The sequence below is a fragment of the Culex quinquefasciatus genome, chromosome 2 (genome assembly GCF_015732765.1).
Source record: "Culex quinquefasciatus strain JHB chromosome 2, VPISU_Cqui_1.0_pri_paternal, whole genome shotgun sequence".
In the NCBI taxonomy this organism is placed as follows: Eukaryota; Metazoa; Arthropoda; class Insecta; order Diptera; family Culicidae; genus Culex; species Culex quinquefasciatus.
Genome location: NC_051862.1, coordinates 208100255 through 208120141, shown reverse-complemented (window position 1 = coordinate 208120141; position 19887 = coordinate 208100255). Strand labels below are relative to the sequence as shown.

General features: G+C 43.2%; 1 protein-coding gene across 1 annotated transcript in view; it reads right to left on the bottom strand.

The window, feature by feature from the left end:
• Window positions 1–19887, bottom strand: part of LOC6045612 (transcription factor hamlet) — a 145191-nt gene that overhangs the window by 17871 nt on the left and 107433 nt on the right. The window contains 3 exon segments of the mRNA XM_038255970.1: window positions 4670–4976; window positions 14268–14367; window positions 14434–14559. Coding sequence (XP_038111898.1) covers window positions 4670–4976; window positions 14268–14367; window positions 14434–14559 — 533 coding nt within the window.

Genomic DNA, 19887 nt, shown 5'->3' with positions numbered 1-19887 from the left:
ATTATTAATTGTCGGCGGTCAATAACGCATGAGCTGTGGCGGTTCTGAAGAAGTCCCTTGAAGAACAACCTCGCATTACCAGCCTAATTACAACTCCACGGAGGTGTGAACACCTTGGGATCCCTACGAATCTCCCAAGAGTTTGGAGCGGCCTGCGGCCACGCAATTAATCTCCACCAGCGTCAGCGTCAATCACCGCTGAATCCACTGCATCTCCCGCTGGGGACGGAGCATGCAACGCGATCCGCAAAACAATAAATTTGCGTCCACCTACGACTTAATTTGTTTAATGTTTGGCGGTGGCCACTACGCGCGCTCAGCGATAAGTAATGCTCGATCATTATTAAGGCGAAATTCAATTTGCCTGGCCCGTCTCGGTAGTGGCTGTTGAAAATCGGCCGGAGGGCCGGTTGATGTCTTGACTAAATGTGTTTAATTTCTCCGCGCGAGCGTTCTGGACATATTGCAATCATAAAATGCCGAGTTATGATCTCTAAGTAGATTGAATTTACGACTTTCTCCAGCTGCGCGAGGGCGCCACGAGCGCCCTTTCCCGAGAGAGTCTGCACTGCGCACAGAGTCCACAACAGGAAGGGAAGTAATGAGATTCCCGTACGCGGTGGACATCGATTTGGCCGGTGCCGCCGCGGGGACTATAAATCAAAAAGCACTGATTAGAAATTATTGCTCCAGTTTGGTGAACCCCGCACAACTGCGGGGTTCCGGGAGAGCTGCTGACATTTAGCAACCACGCGCGCGCGGGTCCACCACCTGGCCGTAAAAAGTAGTAAAGTTTTATTGAGGCTGATCTTGGAGGAGTGCGGCGAACCTGTCGCGCAAAAGTTCAAGAACTCTCCACACTGTTTCGCGCAACAAAGCCGGACCCCGCTAATTAATCCGTCCATAACGTCCCCCTGGCATGTTCAGGGCCCTCCGGGCCCATTACCCAAACCGCGTTCGGACGAATCAATTATTCAAATGAACGTGGTCGGACATCCCACCGCCACCTCTAATCTCGTCCGTAGTGATCGCGCGGCGGTCGTCACCATTAGAGGAGTCCGAAACATGCGTACTTGCTTAGGTTGCTCCGAAAACCTTCCTTCACCCATCAATCAATATTAGTAACACTAATGCGTCGTCGTCGTCCGCCGAGTTTGACAGCGTTGGAACGCAGGAAACGCAGAGGTCATTAAGACCTGCAGGACTCCGGGCGATCGTGATCAACGGCTTGCCGGCCTACCGATCGCACCTTTGACGCGTTGATGGTCTTCTCGCCGCGAAGATGGATGTCCCCACACGTGGACACGTGTTACGTGCGATCGGGCGATGTTGCGTTCCGAGGTCGAGCACGGAGGGAAATCGTTTCAGCTGTCACATTGAGCAGTTCAAGACGTAGTCTGAGACAGAGTCCGAGACGTGGTCGGATTCTGATGTCATCTAAGACAGAGAAATTGATGTCATCTAAGACCAAATCTGTGACAGATTCTGATGTTATCTAAGACAGATTCTGAGACGAAGTCTAAGATTTTGTCATTTAAGACAAAGTCTGAGACAGATTCTGAGACAAAATTTGATGTCATCTAAGACAGAGTCTGAGACGGATTCCGATGTCATCTCAGGCAGAGTCTGAGACAGATTCTGATGTCATCTTAGACAGATTCTGAGACGAAGTCTAAGAAAGAATCTGAGACAGATTCTGATACGAAGTCTAAGCAAGATTCTGAGACAGATTCTGATGCCATCTAAACAGAATCTGAGACAGATTCTGATGTAATCTCAAACAGAGTCTGAGATGAAGTCTAAGAAAGTTTCTGTGACAGATTCTGATGTCATTTAAGACAGAGTCTGAGACAGATTTTGAGACGAAGTCTAAGCAAGATTCTGAGATAGATTCTGATGTCATCTCAGACAGAGTCTGAGACAGATTCTGAGTCAAAATCTAAGAAAGATTCTGAGATAGATTCTGATGTCATCTCAGACAAAGTCTGAGACAGATTCTGAGTCGAAATCTAAGAAAGATTCTGAGATAGATTCTGATGTCATCTCAGACAGAGTCTGAGACAGATTCTGAGTAAAAATCTAAGAAAGATTCTGAAATAGATTCTGAGATAGATTCTGATGTCATCTCAGACAGAGTCTGAGACAGATTCTGAGTCAAAATCTAAGAAAGATTCTGAGATAGATTCTGATGTCATCTCAGACAAAGTTTGAGACAGATTCTGAGTCGAAATCTAAGAAAGATTCTGAGACAGATTCTGATGTCATCTCAGACAAAATCTGAGACAGAATCTGAGTCGAAATCTAGAAAGATTCTGAGAAGAAGTCTAAGAAAGATTTTGAGATAGATTCTGATGCCATCTCAGACAGAATCTGAGACAATTTCCGAGACGAAGTCTAAGCAAGATTCTGAGACAGATTCTGATGCCATCTCAGACAGAGTCTGAGACAGATTCTGAGTCAAAATCTAAGAAAGATTCTGAGATAGATTCTGATGTCATCTCAGACGAAGTCTAAGCAAGATTCTGAGACAGATTCTGATGCCATCTAAACATAGTCTGAGACAGATTCTGATGTCATTTCAAACAGAGTCTGAGACAGATTTTGAGACGAGGTCTAAACAAGATTCTGAGATAGATTCTGATGATGAAGATTCCGAAACAGATTCTGATGTCATTTAGGACAGAGTCTAAGCAAGATTCTGAAATGGATTCTGATGCCACCTAAACAGATTCTGAGCCGAATTCTATGAAAGATTCTGAGATAGATTCTGATGTCATTTCAAACAAAGTCTGAGACAGATTCTGAGAAGAAGTCTAAGGAAGATTTTGAGATAGATTCTGATGCCATCTCAGACAGAGTCTGAGACAAATTCTGAGAGGAAGTCTAAACAAGATTCTGAGACAGATTCTGATGCCATCTAAGACAAATTTTGATGTCATCTCAGATAGAGTCTGAGACAGATTCTGAGTCGAGTTCAAAGAAAGATTCTGAGATAGATTCTGATGTCATCTTAGACAGAGTCTGAGACAGATTCTGAGACGAAGTCTAAGCAAGATTCTGAGATAGATTCACATGTCCACTAAGACAGAGTCTAAGACAGATTCTGATGTTATCTAAGACAGAGTCTGACACGATGTCTAAGAAAGATTCTGAGACAGATTCTGATGCCATCTAAGACAAATTTTGATGTCATCTCAGATAGAGTCTGAGACAGATTCTGAGTCGAGTTCAAAGAAAGATTCTGAGATAGATTCTGATGTCATCTTAGACAGAGTCTGATACAAAATATGAGACAACGTCTGATACACAATCTGAGACAAAGCCTGAGACAACTTCTAAGGCGAAATCATAAAAAGATTCTGAGACAGAATCTTATACAGAATCTGCGACAGAGTCTGATACAGATTCTGAGGCGTAGTATAAGACAGATTTCTGACAGAGTCTGAGACAGATTTTGAGATGTAGTCTTAGACTTAATCTGTGATGTTAACTTAGACGCATTCTGAGACTAAGTCTGCGCCGCAGTCACAAAATTCACGGCGCCTCGAAAATTCCAAAAATCTTCCTCCGTGCCCAACCAATCAAGTCCCGCGAGGTTACCAGAATATCGAAACCTGAACGCAACGCACTCCGGTACCCCCACCGCACAAGATTAAATCGCCCCGATAAGAAACCCATTCGACTACTGGCGGCGGCGGCCGCCTGCAACGACCTGGAAGATTTATGCGAACCGACTTCTGACCACAAGACTGATTTGATTGAAATTTACGCACTCGGCAGGGTTTCCCCCCAAGTAGACGTCTTGATCTTTGCGATTAGTGCGTCCCGATAGCGATCGCCGCAGTGACAAACATTGCGTCACGAGCTAATCGGCTTTTCAGGTCTAATTGAGATTTCGGGGGTGAAAAATTGGCGAACAAATGTGTGTTGATCGTCGCCCCGTAAGTTGACAGTTGATGGGGTTGGGACTTTCGCTGGGTCGCGATTGACAGGTCCGAGAAGTGGCTCGATTTAATCGCGCGACTAAGTCGCGGTGATTTGCGGTATTTTTCGGGGACGGGGGGACGCTGTAACGTTCATATTTGCCATGTTTTGCTAATTAATTAATTGCAAACCCGTTTGCGCTGATGCGGTGTGGCGTTGGTGTCGCGCGATCTATTGGTATCAATTTTCACGGCGGATCACGTCAGCTAATGAGAGCGGCCTTTCGAATCCGCCCAGGTCGTACGGGCCGCCGCAGAGCGGAATGGCGGTAGTTTCGTTTAGTCGTTGTCAGAGCTGTGGCGTGACGTTGACGCGGTGCGGTATATGCGCTTAGAGGTGTGTGCCTTTCGTAATTGAGATCGTTCGTCAACTGAGGATTAATGGGGTTTTGGATGCAGGGATCCGGTTATCTTTTAGGTTGAGCAATCTCAAGATTTCAGGAGCTTAAGAAATTCAGTTTGAAGTTCTTTTCAGATCTTTAGAAATTCTTGGTCATCAAATAAGTTTCGTTGAATAATATCTACGAAGAACCACAACCCAATATCTTCAAAAAAGCAAGATCAATGCTATAAGAATATCCTCAGTTGATCGGATTTAAGCCATCTTGTTTTGAGGTTGACTCAACTCAAGACTTCCCCAAAAACGTAACAAAACAAACAAAAAAACAACACCATACAGTACTCACTGGTCGATATCGTGGCACTGCTGATCGCAGACGACGCACCGCGCGTCGATGCCCTCCTCGTCCTCGTCCGAGTCCTGGTTGTTCTGACCCTGACCCTGGTCCTCGTGCCCGAGTCCGTTCTGGCTGTTGCTACTGCTGTTACGCGAGTTCTCGCGATCCGCGCTACTGCCACCGGTGGTGTTGTGGTGATTGCTGATGCTGCTGTTGTTGTTGTTGTGATGATGATGCAGGTGATCCTTGTGGTGACTAGAATCTAACTCCGCCGAGGTGTTGTACTCGTCCTCGAACGCTTCACTGTGCTGGGAACCTGTCGGAGAGAAGAAACACCATCATGAGTTGTGGCTCATCAAGCGGCACGATCGTCTTCTGAATGAAAACCATGAGTAATGATCCGGGCTAGACGTGAAGATCTTCGCGACCTAGGTCGCGCGAAAGCAAAGAAAGAAAATCAACAGAGAGTTCGGTAGTTTTGTTGATACAGACCCGTGTTTGATTCACATCAATCACCGCGGCCCGAACCACACAGCAGAGAGAGAGCAAAAAAGCGATCATTACGACCTCGTGCCCGGCGAGCATTAGGAGCCCACGTCACTCCCAAAAATTGAACACACTGACCGCGGAGAGATGGCACCTAGAGCGCGCCAAAGTCCGTGCCATGTCATTAAAAAGCAGCTCTCCATACGTGCAGCAGCAGCAGTTGCTGCCGCCGGAATGCCCCCATACATGAGATGATCATCAGGCAGCCACCGAAGATCGCGTCCAACTCCCGAGCAATCAATCATCCCCCGCGAGGGCCAACACCAACATACTTTCTTCGTCCGCAGAAATCTCCACAGAGTTCGTGTGGCCGAGGGAAAAAAATCAATTTCTACTAATTGTTTTTCGTCGAAAACTTCGCCGGCTCGACAACAAAAAATCAACTATCGAAAATGAAAAATCACCCTCTTGTGAACGCGGCCGCCGCCGGCGAAGAGATGATCTCCTGAACTCAACGCGTCGTTGGCCACCTACTAGACGCGCGCTTGATACATATGCGTGCGAGATCTGAGACACCTGATAGCCGGCGGACGACCTGCACACACGTGGGATGACCTCGGCTTTCACTAACGCGCCGAAAGCCAAATTGGACGCGAGTACACATCTGGATCGGGCAGGAAGTGGCGACCAGATTTGGCCACGTGATAGGACCGTTTTTGCGTTGTCGTCGAATCGGGGACACCGCGAGTGTTGAACTCGGCGGGCTAACCCGGCATGAAATTCACAGTTCAGGCCTGCGGCCTGAAGAACAAAAAAACAGGGTGGTTCAAGACCGCAGAACAGCATCGAAGAAGAGATAAAGGGGGGGACCCCATTGGCTATGGTCAGTGGTGCAACGGCTTCTGGTGAACTTGGTGGTACGACAAAAACCGTAAGCCGTAAGCGTAGTCGGACCTGCTCCAATTTCGTGATTCATTCGTCTGCAGGGTGCAGCGGTGCAAGCGCAGGCATCATCTTCTTGGGCAGTGGTTCTCAGATATAATTTTCTGGATTTTTTGTTATCTTTTGTAGATTTGTTTCACTTCCTAACAAAACAATGTCAATCCAACCAAGATCACTTCAGGGTACCCCTGCTTCAACTTCAAGACCTCAAATAGACCGTGAACAGTTCCGCGACGCGGGCAAGAAAATTAATATTTAAGACCATCTCCAGCTCTCGGCGTCTACGTAGAAGAAGGCACAAGAAGTGTGCGGAGAAAATTCTTAACCGAGTTTTGAGGGCACCTCCACCTCGCTTTACACAAATCACCGTTTTTCTACGCGCGCACGGAGTCGTCGTCGTCTGCACTAGAGCATAAGAAACGTGATCCCGGGGACGATGCACTGCACTGGGACGTTGAGCTTCACAGAGAGATGAATAATAAGAGCTATAAAATGTCCCGAAGCAGCACGCGTCTTGTCATAAACGAAATGATTAAGTGCAACCTCTCCAGGTGAGGTATTTCCAGGGTTTAGGATTTCACCTAAGGTGATGAGCACACATATTCCGTAACTTGACTAATTCACCACCAAATGAACTTACGTAGAACACTGAAGAAGATTCACTTCAAACACTTTAGTCGCGTCTTCACTTTTCAGGACAACTCTCGCCAGGACATCCGCTCAGGTCTTCACCTTGGTTGCGATTGCCGGACAGTCAGCAATCAACGTCGCATCAAACCGGGCTTCCTACACCCATCGGAACCCCTCACCACGTGTCCTGAACACCCCTCTCCTCGGGCGGGGTGGACACGACGTTAGTCATAAGTCACGAGACGAGTGAAAACGCACATATGGAAATGATTTGAGTCCCCTCGCCGAACTCGGTAGTACCTGTCCACGCGCGCGGCAATTCGTGCCCACCTTGCCGGAACGGACAGGACAGCGGAGTTCAGGGGGTGCACTTCAACGCTCGAGTGGTGCTCGTCGGAAAAAGGATAATAATAACATTGTTTAGCCACGGCACCTCCCGAGGTACGGGCACCAATACTATGTTGGGGGAGGCCAATTTGAGGCGTTCAAGGGAAGTTGTGTGTGTTGGATAAAAATCATGCTCTTATCTGCTCTCTCTGGAACTGTATCCTTTGGTGTTAACGGTTCGGGTCAGGTCCTTTCGGAAAAACAATCATTTCAGAGTGGAGTGGTGAGTGGTGGGGGAGCGGAAATCAGTCACTGGAACAATGCGGTTGGGAACCTAATAATTTTTTGCTTATCTTTAAATTATTAAAAAAAATGTATTGTATTGCAATACATGCCATTTTGAAGAACTATATTTCTCATAGGTATACCATGTTTGTGGTCAACCCTATTCTTCCCAGCTCACCCGATAATTATACATTTCCCTGCCAAGGCCACACCACCCAGTCGCTGACGTTGTCAACATCTATCGGAAATTACTACCTCCCCGTCTAATGAAATTGGTTCAGCTCGCTTCGGCGCCAATCGGACTCTAAGCTTCAATTGACGGATCGAACTGACATTCAAGCAACATCTCGCGCCCGCGCCCACCTTCCCGATCCAAATCCGTGGGCCGAAATGCCAATACCGCGGCGTTGGTTCTCCAAAACTAAAGGCAGAACTATGCAAAACATAACGACTTTAAACAGTGCGGAACCCTTCCTGGTGTCTACGACCAAGTTCCCACGCAAAACTCCATATTGCACACAACACATCATCGCATTGGAACACATTTCTTGCCGAACGAAGAATTTGTCTTCGTAAAGTAACTCATCCTTGACTTCCCCCGTCCGACGACGACGACGACTTTACGCTTCTTGAACTCGTCAGATGGTCGCGTTGGTGTGCCTTACCGGCTATGACCTCACCTTTTTTATTGGCGGTAAGAGAAAGATTCCCACGACCGGAGGTCAACCAGCTGACTTTTTTTGTTACGGAAGTGCGTTACGCGAATCGCCGTTACACGGCGAGCATTACAAGTTTCCGAAAAAAAATCATCATAACCAGAAAATTAATTCAATTATTCAAACTGACTTTCAACGGTTTCCTGCCTGTTTGGATTTGGCCTCAAACCAAGGCACGAACCCCTAACCGGGGGACAGGTGTTACCACACCGGACGTCCCTCATACTAAAAAAATTCAAACCGCAAGGAGCAATTTTTAATTTCAGCAGGAATCAAGATAAAGCTCGAAAAGCCAAACGCAACCGGAAGTGACTACTCACTCCTGTGATCCTGGACGTGCAGGGGGAGGATTGACCGTTGACCATCGAGTCAAACGGTTTGGAACCTGGCTGTGTGATCGTTACGACGGCGTTAAAAATCACGGACACGTGCGTAACCGGTGGCGCCCGATTTTAATCTCGAGCGGTGGACATTTTCGAAACCCGCGCGTGTATTCATTAAGAAGTACACTATCTGCGATAATCTTGCGGGTGAAAACGGAACTTCCAGAAATTGACAAACACACCTCAACGGGAAAAAGTGTGGGAAAAACATAAGTCACCGACCTGGATTCTCGGGAGTAAGTCGGCGATTCCCAAGTTTCTGTCGAAAAGTGCCGGTCGGAAAGAACATCTGGGCTTGGGGTTGCTCAAGTGTGACCCACGACGAAGTCGTGGTGAGGGTCGTTTGCGGGAAAGAAAAGATGGTCTTTGAGTGTTGGAAGGTGGCATATGGTGTTGTAGTATAGGTTAGGAAATTTCGTGGGAATTTTATGGGAATAATTTATGTTTGTGGAAATTTGTAATAACATACAAGCTGTGAAAAAAACTTAAACTTTAGAAAAGATTATTCATATCAGGTACAAAATTGTAAAAATGGGTCTGTCAAGCATTAGCATGAGAATATAACGATTTGGACAATGCTTCTTCCATAAATTACGTAGCTCACCACTCATGGCATTTTTCAATACAAAATACAATTATGTTGAATAGATTATAAAAAAAGGGATTTTCATTAAATATATTTTATTTTTAATGTGTTTAATTTTTCTGGTTAAAATTTGGCAAAAAAGTGATTTATATTCAATTGTATAAAATTTGAGGCTGAATTCTAGCCTCAAATTTAACAAAACTGTATATAAATCTCTTTTTTGCCAAATTTTAATAAGAAAAATCAATTTTGTTCAAAGCTTTCAATGAAAATTATCATTTAAACAATTTTATTTTTTAATAATTCAACTAGCTTTTTTCTTCAGATAAGCGACATAACTCTATGTAAAATAAGCAGAAAATAGTCTTTTAAAATTATTCATCGATAACCATTAAAAAAGTTTAAAATAAAATATACCCGAATTTGCATAATAATTGCAAACCTCTTGAAAGTTGGGCAGAAAAATCAGGGGGCTTCAAAATATCAATGGAAATTGAACTGCAATCAGCTGAAATCAATTGCATTCCCCTGCGTTTAAAATGTGTTTAGAATCTTTTGAATATTTGAAAATTGTCGATGTTTATTTTCGCAAATGATTTTTTTTCGCTAAAATTTTTGTTTTCATCAAATCTTATTTTTTTTTTGAAAACTAATGATTGCAAAACAACTTAACTAGTGTAAAATGCATTTTGAAACACTTTTGCATTCAAATGTTGAGTCTATGGCTTGTTATTTCAATGTTCATATATTTTTTTAAATTTGTCAGATTTAGGAATTTTCAATAAAAATGTATTTTTTTAAAGTTTCCTGAAATTCAATACAAAATCAGACAGTTATTTGAGGAGTGAAAAATGACCGTTAAGTTGTGAATATCAAACAAAAAAACAGGCTGATGGAAAAGATAGAAATATAGGATTCTTCATTCGTAACTTAAACCCCAATAACAAAATTTTCTTTTTTTTTGCTTTTTGAGTTGTTCGAAAAAATAAAAAAAAACCCAAAGGAAAGTTTATTGGACCTAAAAGTTCGAAAAATTAATAAAAAAAAAGCTGTGTATCTTTCTTGTTCATAAGCTTTGCAAAATTTCAATATATTTATTAAATAACTTTTTTCTTAAAGTTTGACGATCTATGTTCCCGAAAATTTAAAATTCAAAAAAAAAAATTCAGCGTTTTGGTTTTCCTTCTAGTTTTTATGAAAAAAAAAACAACAACAAATCTGTAGCATTTTTTAAAAAAGGTTCAGGGGGCTTCAAAAACATCCAAAAAACAATAAAACATGATCTTTTCAGAAAAATCTCCAGATTCATTGATTTTGTCTTTCCAACAAAACACAGAAAAAAAGTTGAATTTTGGAATGTTTTAAAATTGGTAGGTTTTATACTACCTCTTTTTGAGTAATATTACAAAACAAATGTGTAAAAATGTGAACCTGATGAATATTCATCAAAAACTGAAGAAAATTCTACAATTTCTGGGGTAAAATTAATCATTTTTTTGTCACAAAATCTGGCACCATTTCCTGATGAATATCACCATCATTTTTTTCTGTGAACAGCAAGCAAAAATAAATTCTAAAAATATAAATTTTCATTGAAAAACTGAGACAATTGGTTGATGACAGTTAATTAATATTGTATAGCGTTTATTTTTACAATTTTAATCTTTTTCACAAATTCTGAAATTTTTGCAAATTTTGTTTTTTTTTTAATTTTTAGAAAAAAAATTAATTTCATGACTATTTTGAATTTTTGCATGTTTTTTACACTAGAATTACTATAATGCTGTACAAAGCAATTTGATTTTTTTTGCTTAAAAATTTTGAAATTAAGGCTAAAAATTAGAAATTATATTTTTATATTTTTTTGCGCCTCCTCGACCTTGACCATAGCCGATTGACAGAAACTTTCAATTAAATTTGTACTAGCTTAAAGAGATGATGTTTTAAGAAAAAAAAATGTTTTTTTAATAAAATCATTGAAAATATTTTTAAGTCTTCATTTTTAGAATATTTCAATCTTTCATCTCTGATCGGAAAAGGACAAAAAATGTCAGAAATAAAACATCTATGAATTCGCTAATATTTGTTGAATTTGCAAACTAACTAGGGGAAATTCTCGTATGGTTGGCAGGTTAAACAATTTACTGATTTTCACTATTTAAACAACTAATTTTGCAAAACTTTTGATAGAAACTTGCTTGCTCACTTCTTATTGAGCTATTTATCACTCGATTCCAGTTGAAAACCCTTTTAATGAGCTTTAATTGAATGTCAAAGTTCTGACCTGCCAACATTAGAGGCACGCTGGAATTAGGTGCTGTTCCCCAACTAAACTAACTTTTTTGCTTCACGTTTTTGAACATATGATAAATTGCATGATTGATAAAATTAAAGGTGAATTCTTCATATTATTTATATTTGTAGAGACAAATTATAAATAATTTTAATCAAACATTTTGCATTTTTATCAAATGAAAAAGCACATCCAAGTATTTCTTGGTAACATTGTACTCAAATACTTTCCAAACCAACAATCACCACAGTTCTACCCAGAATTGTACTGTTTGTCTAGTCCCATCACCACCTTTCCACCACCATCATTAATCAGCATATTGTCGCCCCCTGCTCCAGCGCACAAAGCAAAGTTAGTGCAGATCGATTTCGTTCTCGCAACCATTAATCACCTCCACACACACGCGCTAGCACAAAAAGTGCGTAACATCTGACAATCCGAAAAGGGTTAAATCACCTCAACGAAATGCGGGAAAGTAGCCATCACTATCGACACTGCAGCTTATAACCTTGAAATAATGGTCACGTAACTTGGCGCTGCCACCACCATTCAGCACCCCCCGAACTGCAATATCTAAGGACTTGATTGAATTTGCCACATATTTGCCTGAACAATAGTGATCACGACTCACTGCTGGCCATTCACCCAACTCGCAGCGCAGAGCAGATCACCGAAAGCTGACAGTTTATTAGTTGACATAAAGGATTAACACCCGGCCTCGACCAGCATCAGCGAGAGAGCTGCACATTTTGGCGGAGCCTATGAATTACGCTCGACCGACCCATTAATTGTTTGCTGGATTTGTTGTGCGCCCGAAAAATGCGACATGATAAGCGAGTGACATACAATGTGTAGCCACCGAAGTTATGATTGCTTGACATCTGACTGGAAAGTGTGGGGGTATGGCGTAACATCGATATAGGGGTGGATTAGGAGCAGGGATATACGTGGTTCACACTTTGTACAGCGGAGAGTTGCTGCATTCGATACGTGGTACAACAACAGCGATTAGAGCATGATAGGACACACCGTGGATTGGTGGAAGGAGGGCTGGAAACATGAAAACGATGACGGCGATCGGATCATCATTATGAACCGCTTTGGGGTGGAAACCGTAATTTCACACTTAGGGGATTAATTCCTGACGGCATCGGAGATGCGACAACAGTTTTGTTGGGTGTAAATTGATAAATTATGGTTTCCTCCCGTAGAGGCGAAGGGATGCACGAGGGAAGATAGGCGCGTGCATCATCCCGGACAAGCGTGCCCGATCATTAACAACATTTTAAACGCTTTTTTCCCTGGCCGAAAACATCCCTCAAACTTTTTTCAATTCTCCGAGTTTGTTCTTTTGAAATCCCACTAATTTAGATGTTACCGAATCGATATCATTAAAGTGAGAAAAAAAAGTTTACAGAAATCAAGAAACAAAAAGCCACCATAATTCCAACATCCACCGTAATTGAGGTTCGTTACCGCCACGCGAGAGTGTCCTTTGGCAGTAGTCCTGGCAGTTCTTTGATATCTACCACAATCAATCTGTCCAACGTGGTGGAACCCCTACGAAAGAAGGACGTGTGCCGTGGTCACGGACCGTGATTCTGCTGCACAGATATCGAATGTGCGGTCATAAATTATGATTGCTGCTGCAGTCCTCCAGAACGATGATCACTAATGACGAGCATAATTGTTGGCGTAGTTGCAGGACTACTGTTTGTAATGGTCGTAACGGACTGTGAACTCCCCTAACGTGAGGTCAAGAATATTTTCATCCGGTGAATTAGTCATGGTGGCACCCAGATGGGTGCGGGCACGTGTGCGATTTTAATTTGATGGTTTTTCGAAGATTTGGAAAGTAAATAAAATAAAATTGGAGACTCACTTCAAGTACGGACTTCAACTTGAAGGTTATCTAGACTGTGATTCGGCATTTCTAAACAGGTAAGTTCGAATGTTTAAGTGTCAAAATAAAAATGTTAAGGAAATCACTTCAAGTACGGACTTCAAGTTGAACCCTAGCTAGACGTTAATCTTTTTACTCAAGCAGGTAAGTACAAAAGTGTTTGAAGAGTGAAGTTCGTGATGTTCCAGAAAAGAAGAAAAGTGTGAAGTTCCGGTAATGAAGAAGAATCCTAAGAGATTTCTAAACCGGTAAGAATAAAAGTCAGTCTGTCAATCTGTCACCAACAGTCACCGAACGGTTCTGCACCAAAACTGCACTCCTTTCGGGCTGTCCCATAAATTCAATCGGTTCCCGCCCCGCTAACGGTGTCGCACACACCCAAAATCGATTAGTCCCACGGTTTTTTGTCAGATCACGGAACAATAATTTTTTACGACTTTATTACACTCGCCCAAAGCGCAACGCGCTCTGCTCTACTCTGTCACCTAATTTGCAAATTATAAATGTCAACAAAAGGCGAGCAGACTTCCCCTCCGAATCCTCTCGAACCGTGTCCTAAATCGCGCCGTGCATCATTGCACGGATGTCATCCTCAACGCAGTCCCTAACTTTTTTTATTATTGCCATTTAAACCAAACACGTGATCATCGCTCCCGCAAAAAAAGGGGTCGAAGTCAACGTGTGTTAATTTTCACGGCTGTTGGCAAAGAATAACCGAACTTCCTCAACATTAGCATATCTCGTTCTACGAGCTTCCACCTCCCACCACCAGAGCGAGCGCGAGGTCGTCGTCGTCAACCGACACGCAAACTGTTCGAAGCGCAGCTGTTGCATTCAGCGACACGCGATAAACATCTAAACTCTGAGATTAAAATTAAATTTAATTTACAGGGCGCGCACACTTCGGCGCGTAATCCCGGCCAGGTTCATTTGATTTGCATTTTGCATGCTCTCTTTGTGTGGAATTGCTTTTTTTGTCAGACCGCGACTTAATCCTCTGCCAAAACATCTGTCACGGCTTATTAAGGGCCGCACAAAAGACCCAGTATTACTCACCCGATCCCCGGTCGCTCCTGTCATCATCTCCGCGGTGCAGCCGCGGCCGCAGCAGCAACTCCTGCCCCGGGCTGATATCACAGACCACTTCGAACCATTGCTGAGGGAGTGAATGAAATAAAGATTATTATAACCTCAAAATTAAAATTATTCAGAAAATACTCACATAACCATCCTTGAAGTACTGCTGTACGTTAACCTCCGCCAAACTGCCGGAACTGCGGATGTGCTTGGACCAGTTGGCCGTTTCCAGCGTGGCGTCCAGCCAACCGCGGAGGTTCATGTCCATAAACTGGAATAAAAGATAGAAGCGCCACATTAGCGATGGTGGTCGGTTGGGGAACTACTATAGCGGGGACGCAAACCAGTTAACTGGCATACGCGCTTCTTATCTAGAGCAGGGTGTTATATTTGTGTACGAGCCTCGTACTACGAGGTTGCTTTCGATTACGGACTTCAATATTGATGTATCAGAGTAAAAGGTAGACGAATTTGAATGCTGCTGATTAATGGTAAGTACATAGTGTAGAATTATGATATCAAGAAGAGCAAATGGTAAGTACAGTCTGTCAAGTCATCAGTCACTAGTAGATTAAGATGGATTTCTTGAAGGATTCAAGCAAAAGAAGTTTCAATTCCTTGAATCTCATCAAAAAAAAAATCTCCAGGACAACTGCATTCAAAACGGGGACGAAAAGCTCTTTGTCCAATCACGCACCAAAGATCGTATCATCGTCCTGTCCATGGTCACCCGGTTAAACGCAACGGTCACCTCCCTCTCTTCCGGGGCCCATTCCCATGAACTCCTCCGCATCTAATCCCATTCAGAGTGAAAATTGAATTTCCACCCAAACAACAGCTGGATTACACCGGCTCGGTAACACCTCGGACGCTCGGGATAATCCCGGAATCCTCTTCTTCCCAACCATCCCGGGCTCAGTAATGATGATCAACACCTACGACACTGTCCGCAGTCCGAAAATTACCGCTCCGAACACAACAAAACATCGGGGATCGCATTTCAATTGGTTTCTTTTCAGTTTTTTGCTCTGCTCGTCCCAAAAACTGTATCAACTGCCATGGACAATGGCCAGCGGCTGCAGTCTGCCGATCGTTTTATGACCTGACAGGCTGGAAAGAAAACTTCAATTTTGGCACGTCCAGGATTCACATGCGTGAATCGCGGCTGGACGTCGACGACGACGCCGTCTGCGTCATCGGCTCCGATAGAAAGATGATCTTCGTACGTGATCTTTTCAATAACAGGTCGCTGACGGAGAAACGGATCGTAAAGCAGCGGTCGGTCGAGGATGCAAAACGCACTCCCTCCGGAACGTGAGCTATCATTCGAAATCGGATTTCGGGATGGTTGGTGTGTCACATGGCTTATTTTTTCGGTCGGCTTTTTTTGGGTAAAAGTGAAAATTGACAAGTGTGACCAAGTCGGGGCAACGTTTCTGGGACAATTGGGATGTCGCAGCGGGTTCTGGTGGGAAAAGATAAATTTGTTGGAATTAGCATTCGATTGCGGACTTTAAAAATGATATGTCGACTCGGGGGCAATCATTTTTTTCTGCATTAGCTTTCGATTACGGACTTCAATCTCAATATGCCGACTAAGGAACATTATGATTTTGAAAGTGTAATGAAGCTGTTTTCTGAGTAAGTATTAGTGATTAAATCAAAAAATGAGTATTTGAAGTCAGGTAAGTACATTCTGTCAACAGTCAACTGTCAATAACCGAAAAGAGATCAATGACTTCCCAGGCCACAGCCTGTGAAGTCATCGACCACCAAGTGGCGTAAAATCGCTCTTCCTTTTCCCAACCAAAGTGACATAATCCCTTCTCTCAGATAAGTGCATCTTCACCGCCGCTGCGACGACTCGTCGCACTTGGTTGCATTTCAAACGAAGCGGTAGCCAAACTCGTAAAGTCGAGTACCCTTGACTCGACGACGAGTGTTTATTTAGGAGCGTTTGCCTATCTTCTCGTGGATGAGGATCTGCTCGCAGACAGACTGGCAAGTGGTACGTGTAAACCGGTGCTGTTGCTCGGAAGAAGGACGAACCCAATTTTCCACTTAATTATGGAGTTATTAAAAATTGTCGTCCCCTTTCGCAGCTTTGGCAGAAGGCGCGTACCGGATCGACGATTTATCGGTTTCAATTTATTTTTCAAGCCCGGGTCGTGATGGTCTCGTTGTCACAGATGCGTCGTCCGGTGGTCAGCTTGAGTGACTAATTGGCGGCAATTAATCGGTGACGCCTACACGTTGCGTCGGTTGTGCAACGACTCACACCACGCTGTTCGCTGTCCGGTGAGATCCAATTTGCAACGGTCTGAGGCGCCTCCGACGAGTGACAATGGAGAAATCAATCTCCCGATCCCGACCCGAGAGCTGTCAATCAAGCCCTGTCAAATCTATTCAGAAGCCGACCAATTTGCATACCTCAAAGGCCCGAAAAAAAGCAAGCATTCTGTCCGGAGTTCCGCAGTCAATAAACAAGCAATTATGGTTGAGAGGTTTCTCCGGACATTAAAAATTCATACCGTTCAATTATCGATCGATTGTTGGGATTCGTCGAACTCGACGTCGTCTTCATTCCCACCGAAATTGAGAAATATAAAAAAGCCAATCGAATTTCCCAAGAACCGAGGGTGTGCGCCGCAGCTTAAAAAAACACTCCTCCGATAATTTAATCACAACTGAGCAACGATACCCCGGAGGTTGGAGGTGGAGAACGGAACATATTTCCCACATTAGGCCGGATCTGCTGGAGGCGTTTAACCCGTGGCGAAGGGGAAATTTGTGTGATAAGGGCAATTGATTTTACCCCCTCTCGGAAAGTGCACCAGATTGAAGAGGGGAAATCGTAATGGGAAACAAATTGCGGGATTAGGACTTGCGGTGTCTGGCAGGGAAGGGAAATAAGTACCTGCACTTGTAGTAAGGTAACTACGATAAGCACCGAACTTTAAAACATTTGGGTGCGGTGCTGGTGCATATTTTCAAAACAAGGTAACTATGACTTGTCTTTCTTTGTTGTCATTGTCATTAAGAACTTGGTTTTTGGTCAGTTCCCAGCAGATTCTGTACTTCTTGAGGAGCAATGGCATGTTACAATGTGGCCATAATTAGACATCAGTGACCGAATTGTGAGTGTAGTTCTTGAGAAGAAGACGGCTTCGAGTCATATTTTTGAGCAGACTTCCGAATTGGTAAAAAACACTGTCTTCAAGCGACTTTATTTGAACCTCTAACCGGAATAGGGTCAATTGGCGTGGAGGCACCAAAACCTTCAAAAAGATGAGACAGAAGAATGTGAAATTGAACCGTGAGTAACACAAGATGTTCTTGATGGAGCTATTTAGACCTAATGAAGAGCCACTTTGAACGCAGGACATAATCCCCGATCTCTATGAGAAACGTTTCAAAAATGTCATCCGTCAATTCTCGCAAGGTCAAATCCGTGCTGAGGGAAATGCTACGGCAATTCTTACAGTTTTCTAAAAATGCCAAGAAGCAATAAGAATGACATATAAACTAACAGCTACAGCAATTATCTCCTGATCTACATACATATTTCATCAACCTAATGCCTAAATTAAAAAAAAAACGTTGCAAAAAATAAGCACCTTCAATCTGAGGTGCTTATTATAAGCACCCAAAATAATGGGTTCTGGTGACAACTAAAGCACTGCACCTTTGATATTTCGCAAATCATGGTGCCTATGTTCGTTCCCTGGTGTCTGGTAGATTATCGAATCAGAACTCTTGGACAAGAAGTTTCAATTAGAGAAAAGTCTCCACCTCAAGAACACTAGCCAGTAGCAAGACTTCGATTATGACACCCATAAAATCCAGAAGGCCTTACAAGTCAGATTTACAACGGCAATAATACTCGTCGTTGTCGCTCAACAGCGGGCAAAAACAACATTATTTAAGGATGTGGCAGCGCACCCTCGTTCCAATAATGTCCCCGGAACCCCGTTACACAGTGGTGTTTCCCTCCCTCTATCTTAGATCCACCCCCAGAGAGAGGGCGAATTTATAGCATTATTACACAATTCAGTCGCCTTTTACGAGTCGAGTCCCGATGACGGCCAGCTGACCCCTCTCCGCCTGGAATCGGGGGTCAAGTGCGTGTCCGGGGCATGATTTATCGCGGCACTTGGCGACGACGACGACACTAGGGTATTCTAATTGCCGTGCGCTCTGCAGAGCGAAGTAGGACGTTATCATCGATCCGTTGGACGATGAGTCCGTAATCAATCTCGGAGTAACCGCTCTGTGTGTGGATTAGGGGGTCGTAAAACGGGGGGGCTATAAATATTGCGGACATTGACAGCTTAAGCAAGGTTGAGAGGTCCTAGTAAGGAAAAGTTTGTTCGATGACCTTTCAATTACGGACTTCAAATTCGATATTCCAACTCGGAGCTTAGGTCGATATGATGAATGCGGCTGAACCGGTAAGTACAAGTGTGAAAGTGAGTTGGAGTTATGAAATCAAGTAAGTACAAGCTGTCAACTGTCAACAGTCAATAATTCTAAGAAGTCAAGTTGGTCGCCAAGTCCAGCCGTAATCAATGCCAACCGCTGCGACCAATGGAGTGACGGATCGTAAAACTCAGTCCAGCAATAAAAATCCACTGACATCTACATAAAATAAAAAAACGCAAGTCCCTTCCAAGATGGCGTCCGGGCCACGTGCCCAACTCCGCCGTCCGGCCTTTTGACGCGGATTAATCACATTATCAAAAGGCGCACTCATAATTGATACTTCAAGTCCAGATTTCGGCGAACCTCAACCGAACATCGTTTATCAATCACGAAGGAGATCTCCTCCGAGTATGAACCACTCTAGCGTTCCTTATCTGGCCCGAGTGTTTGCCATATTGCACGCTCGATTAGCACCGAAATCCATTGGGAACAGTTGCGCGCCAGGCTCGGGCTGATGTGGATCTGTGGCCTTGCGAAAGGACGATTTTTCACAGTCAAATTTTACGCTTCAGCCCACGGGTTGCCGACTGAGCACGGCTGAGTGATTTAAATTGGTAAGAAAATTGCCACTGGTGTGTGTGTGTGCGCTTTTTGCGGTAAATTTTGATGAAATTGATGATTGTGGCTTCTAGTACGGACTTCAACCGTGATGTGCCAAATATACCATCAAATCAATTTTGAAGTGGAATTGCAGTGTGTTTTAATAGTGAACTTCAATTGCGGGGTAAGTAAATCTGTCAACTGTCGATTCTGTCAAACTATTTAGGTTTTAATTTAAAATTATGTTTTTTTTAATTTGATGATATCAGTTACCAATGTTTACATGAAAGGTTTAAAAAAAGCATTAAAATCACAGTTATAAAATCATTCTAAACATATAAAAACACACAAACTTGTTTAGTTAGGCAAAACAAACCTGCTTAGATTTCCAGTGAGCTTATTTTGCGTTCTAACTCAAATAAACAAATAATTACCTAACGTTAATAGCGATCTAAAAATACAGGTGATTGGAAAAATGAAAATTACGCCGGTAAACAATTTCATAATTCTAACTTTTACAAACAGTGCATTAGCAAGCTTGTTTTAGGAAAACACCCCACTCAAACACGATTATCCT